The sequence below is a fragment of the Poecilia formosa genome, unplaced genomic scaffold, assembly GCF_000485575.1.
Source record: "Poecilia formosa unplaced genomic scaffold, Poecilia_formosa-5.1.2 Scaffold139, whole genome shotgun sequence".
In the NCBI taxonomy this organism is placed as follows: domain Eukaryota; kingdom Metazoa; phylum Chordata; class Actinopteri; order Cyprinodontiformes; family Poeciliidae; genus Poecilia; species Poecilia formosa.
Window position 1 is genome coordinate 676,630 of NW_006800078.1, and position 5,278 is coordinate 681,907.

A 5,278-nucleotide genomic window follows, 5' to 3' on the forward strand; every position below is an offset into this window, starting at 1 on the left:
CAACTTTCAACTTGACCTTGGCCTCCAACCGCGTCTCACCTCCCTATGTAAAACACAGCCAAGTCCAGGGCTCGCCTTCTGACTTCGCATGCTATAAACACGTAGGAAGCCGAATGTCTTCAATATTTGGAACGATAAATCAGACTTTTACTTCATCTGTGTTTCCTTTGTTTTATAGGAGGGTAGAAAAATCTCAGGCCATTTGTGTCTCGCAGAGATACTCGCAATGTAAATCACTTAAAGTGGGCGCCTTTCTATAAGGCGGATCCCAAAGAGTATAGTGGAAAGGGGTATTCCTGGACATTCCTGTATTGCGTATAACCCGTAGCGTTTGTCATAGTCGCACCACCGAGGTATTCGCGTAGTAGATTGTGCTCAATTTAAGAAACAAATCAAATACACTAGTTGCTTTAATGAGTTTATTATTTAACAATATCGATTCATGCAAATGTAAGCCTGAAATGAAGACAAAGAGGGGGCGATGTGAGTACGCATAAGCAGTGCACATTGGTCATGCGTGCAAGTGACTGAATAAAAATCGTCAAAATAGCAAAAAAAAACGAAATCGTTATTTCAGCAAAAAAAAATTTTTTATTTGATTCTCATTTGACAAAAAAAAAAAAAAAAATTTTTTATTTGATTCTCATTTGACCGTGCTATATGATAAAAAAACATCCAAAGTGTGAATATCTCCTTGTTTAAACACCTAAAATGTAGATATAGCTTATGATCCTACACACAAAAAAGTAATTTCATATGCGCCGTTTTGTTCAATGGGAAACACACCAGCAAACTCAGTTAAATCTGCAGGGACAAAAGCAAAAATCCCCTCATATGTACCATCACCTTACTTCGCCGCATTATTCTCCATGTAATTATCTGCTGATGTTTACCGTCCTCTTTGCATAGCCCCGGTCACATGAGGAAGTCTTGGCCAATAAGAGCCAACCTCTGCACTCCTGTGCGCGTCAGAGCGGCTTTTACTCACTGAGAGCCCCACCATCTCCTTTTTTCAGTCACTGGTCTTTTTTAAAAAGAGTCAGAAGCTTCCGATGTTGGATGCCGTGCTATGACAACGTCACTGCTCCTCCGTCCTCGCTGGGTCGACCCGTCGGTGATGTTCCTCTATGACAACGGCGGCGGTTCCGACGAAGCGAGCAAAAACATGGAGGGTTTCCCGGGTGGCAACTTCGCCGCGAATCAGTGCAGGAATCTGATGGCGCACCCCGCGTCCCTGGCACCCAGCGCCGCTGCGGCTTATTCCTCCGGGGACGTGCCTGCCTCCGGTGTGGGCGAACCAGTAAAGCAGTGCAGCCCCTGTTCAGCGGCTCAAAATTCCACCAGCGCGTCCCTGCCGTACGGGTACTTCGGCTACCCGTGCAGGATGTCGCATCACAGCGGCATTAAGTCATGCGGAGCACAGCCACCTTCTGCGTATGGGGAGAAATACATGGACACGGCTGCCTCGGGAGAGGAGTTCACATCTCGGGCGAAGGAATTTGCTTTCTATCCAACTTACCCTTCTGGGCCATACCAACCTGTCCCAAGTTACCTCGACGTCCCCGTGGTGCCTACAATCAGCGCTTCGTCAGAAGCCAGACACGAGTCCCTGCTGCCCATGGAGAGCTACCAACCTTGGACTCTCGCCCCCAACGGGTGGAACAGCCAGGTTTATTGCGCCAAGGAACAGCCTCAGCCTGGGCATATGTGGAAGTCCTCTCTGCCAGGTAAGCAGAGCTGTTGAGCACATTTTTTGAGCAAACATGGAGTAAATAGGGTGTGTGTAATGTTTGGAATTGCCTCAGAGAGAGAGAGAGAGAGAGAGAGAGAGAGAGAGAGAGAGAGAGTGTGTGTGTATGTGTGTAAGAGAGAGAGAGAGAAAGAGAGAGAGAAAGATAAACCCCTTACCCTCAAATTTATCATAATAATGTGATAAAAGGAGGGGTGAATGAAAATATGGGCAGTTATTATAGAAATTTATTTTTAGAAAATAGTAGCATATTTTTTTAAGCATTCGTTTATTTCACACGATTTCCATTTTTGATTTGACGTCTAATTCTTTACATTTATATATAAAGAATTATATGTATTTAAATTAAGTTGCAGTTTTCACACTTTGTAGATATTCTTTATGCAAAAAAAGTCCACAATTTAGGGAGAAACACATTTTTTGACCACTTGTGATCTGATCTGAGACATTTCTCATTTTTTTTACCCCCATCCCACCCCCGCCCCCCTCTTCAATCAGACGCAGTGTCCCACGCAGCAGGAGACGTCGGCTCGTTCCGGCGCGGGAGAAAGAAGCGCGTGCCATACACCAAGGTGCAACTGAAGGAGCTCGAGCGAGAGTACGCCGCCAATAAATTCATCACGAAGGACAAACGGAGGCGGATATCTGCCCAGACCAACTTGTCTGAGCGGCAGGTCACGATATGGTTTCAGAACAGACGAGTCAAGGAGAAAAAGATTGTCAACAAACTGAAGACGATCAGCTAGTTGATTATAATTTCTGATTGCCGTTATTAATATTATATGGGACATAATCTGTTGGAGATGTACAGGCCTACGGGTGTTTGGACACGTGGATTTGGACACCGTGCTCCTTTGCTGACTGAACATGATTCAAATTTGATGTAGGCAAATGATTTCCGGGAGCCTCTGGAACAAACTTTCCTGGGGCCTCTGAAGGCCGGACCATCTTTTTTTTTTTTTTTTCCTGCCTCTTGTTAAATACTAAATTGGACAGAGAGCTTGAGACAATATACAAATATAGTGCCAGCATGTGTGACTTTTTATTTTATTTTATTTTATTTTTTTAATATATATTTCCATTTTGTTTCTATTTTTATTTTTTATTTTTTGGCATTCCTCTGTACACAGAGGTGTGCGCCACCGAGCTACACCTTTATCTTTTAACAAGGGCAATAAATAGACGAGTCACAGGAAATTCTGCCGTTTTGGGGGGATTTGGACCTTGGAAATGTTAAATATTAAACCATCCTGGCTTCCTTTTTTAAAGCCTGTTCTCGTGCTTAGCTTGTATGAAGTCTATAGTCTTACCGTATGGATCCTCCATGCTTTCGTTCATATGCAGTCCATGGTGCAATTCCTATTGTAATACTTATAAATATTTCGTCCAGGAGATGTGCTTGTACCAATCATAGCTCCTGCAATGTACGTGTGTGTCTTCATGTGGTTGTATATCAGTGTAAAAGTAAATCCCAGCATGATATCCATGTTATGTGTGTATGTATGTATGTGAGAGTGCGTATGGTTGGTGTTAAAAGTCCGTCTCTGCAATAAAATGTGGACTTGGTTGAATTTTTTATCCAATTCGTGGTGAAGATGCACGTCTTTTTAATAACAAGGATACTCTTGGATGCATATCTAGTGTACAACTTTTAACTTTTTTTTTTTTGGAGAAAATTAAGCCTTAATCTTGATCACAGTTTAGTATAAAAAAAAACAAAACAAAACATGAACTGCAGGAGGTATATTGCAGGGTAATGTCGAGTTTGTAAAACTCTTTGCAAGGCTTTTTTTTTTTTTTTTTTGCCGGGACACTGCATACAAATCATGTCAACGGCTGAACAATAGTTTTGGTCGCTATCTGCCGCAGGGAAATGCAGAGGGTTGAGGCTGTTCAGTGCTGTTTAATAGTCTTATACCGCCATCTGGCGACCACTTTTCACATAGACTCCTGTGAAGGAGCAGAATTTACGGTTCGACTCTATAAATACAATTACAACAGCAGTAATAATAATAATAATAATAATAATAATAATAATAATAATAATAATAATAATAAAATTCTTTCATTACCAAAAATGAAAGAAATGTTGTATATTTTAATTACAGCACATATTCTGTTTTTATTTTATTTTTTTACATTGATTGAAATTTATCCTTTTTTGCTAAAGTGTTTTGTTCAAGAAAGGTTTGGTTGCAGGTTTAGAAAAATACAACGATAATCCTACTCTCACACATTTTGCTTGATCCTACAGCCGGACGAACTGCAACAAAATCATGCAAAGGTTCGGAATATGTTAATATCACTTCCCCAACCACACAACAGAAACGTCAAAACAAACAAAAACCTGTCGCAATGGCAACAAAATGAAATGTTTGTATAACCTGAATATTGTATATGTCTGAAGAGATGAAGGCATGAGTAGAATCACAGCACTTGAAAGTAAATTGAAGACAAAAAATAGAAAACGTCACCAGAAGCTCTTCATGTGTTTTCTTACAGAACTAAAAAAAAAGAAAGAAAAAAAAAAGAAAAACGTCAAACAGTTCAAAAATAATCCAAGGATACTAAGAAAAATGTAGCGCCAACATAAACTTGTGAGTCTGAAAATACTGTCCTGCTAAAAATGTAGAAAATCTACCTAATTGAATAATGAATTAAATAACAGGCGCTCCACCTCCCTCTGTTTTCTGTGTGTGTGTGTGTGTGTGTGTGTGTGTGTGTGCACGCGTGTGTGTGTGCGTGAATAGGACACATATTAAACACGACTGATCGTTTATATTCATATTTATTCTCGTTTTTGGATTTTCACTGGATATTTGAGAGCCATAAGTACAAAAAAAATCTTAATATGGGGTCATGAAGGTGAAAAAAAACACAAAAAAGAAAAAGAAAAGCAAAGAAAAGAAATGAAAAGAAACGAGAAGAACAAAGGAATTATTCAAGCTTTACTTCCACTGCTGTACTTACACTCAGACTTACTCAGTATACTTTTATTATGCTACTTTCAATTAACAGTTCACATAAAGGTAGAACTGTACAAATTCATGTTTAAATATATTTTCATTTAATAATCATAAATAATAATGCTAATGTGTGTATACAATACATTAGCTATCCTTGAAAAACTAAGTATATCTATACATTGAAAGCCGTTAGAAGGATGTGTAACCTTAACACTTATAAATTTGACATTCAATTTAAGGGATTGTTGTATTAATGCATTAAAAATTAAGATACGTTCTTAATTTGCCGCATGTCTTCTCTCGTTTGTATGAATATGTTACATATCTCCCATTTAACTTTTGATCAAATAAATTTTAATTGCAGTAATTGGTAGACAAGGTGCGCTGTGACCGTCCACTACAGTATTTACTACCAAAAATGAAAACTACTACCGCTACTACTACTACTACTACTACTACTACTACTACTACTACAACTACTAATACTACTACTACTACTACTACTACTAATAATAATAATAATAATAATAATAATTAGAGATAAAAAATACTAAAGAATGAA

The 5,278-nt window shown here is 39.0% G+C and overlaps 1 protein-coding gene across 1 annotated transcript; it reads left to right on the forward strand.

The window, feature by feature from the left end:
- The first annotated feature begins 631 nt into the window (after positions 1-631).
- On the forward strand, positions 632-3,333 carry hoxa13a (homeobox A13a). The gene is made up of 2 exons (XM_007562628.2): positions 632-1,727; positions 2,249-3,333. Exons 1-2 carry the CDS (start codon positions 1,070-1,072, stop codon positions 2,494-2,496), a joined length of 906 nt encoding a protein of 301 aa, XP_007562690.1. The 5' UTR covers positions 632-1,069; the 3' UTR covers positions 2,497-3,333.
- The last annotated feature ends 1,945 nt before the right edge of the window (positions 3,334-5,278 follow it).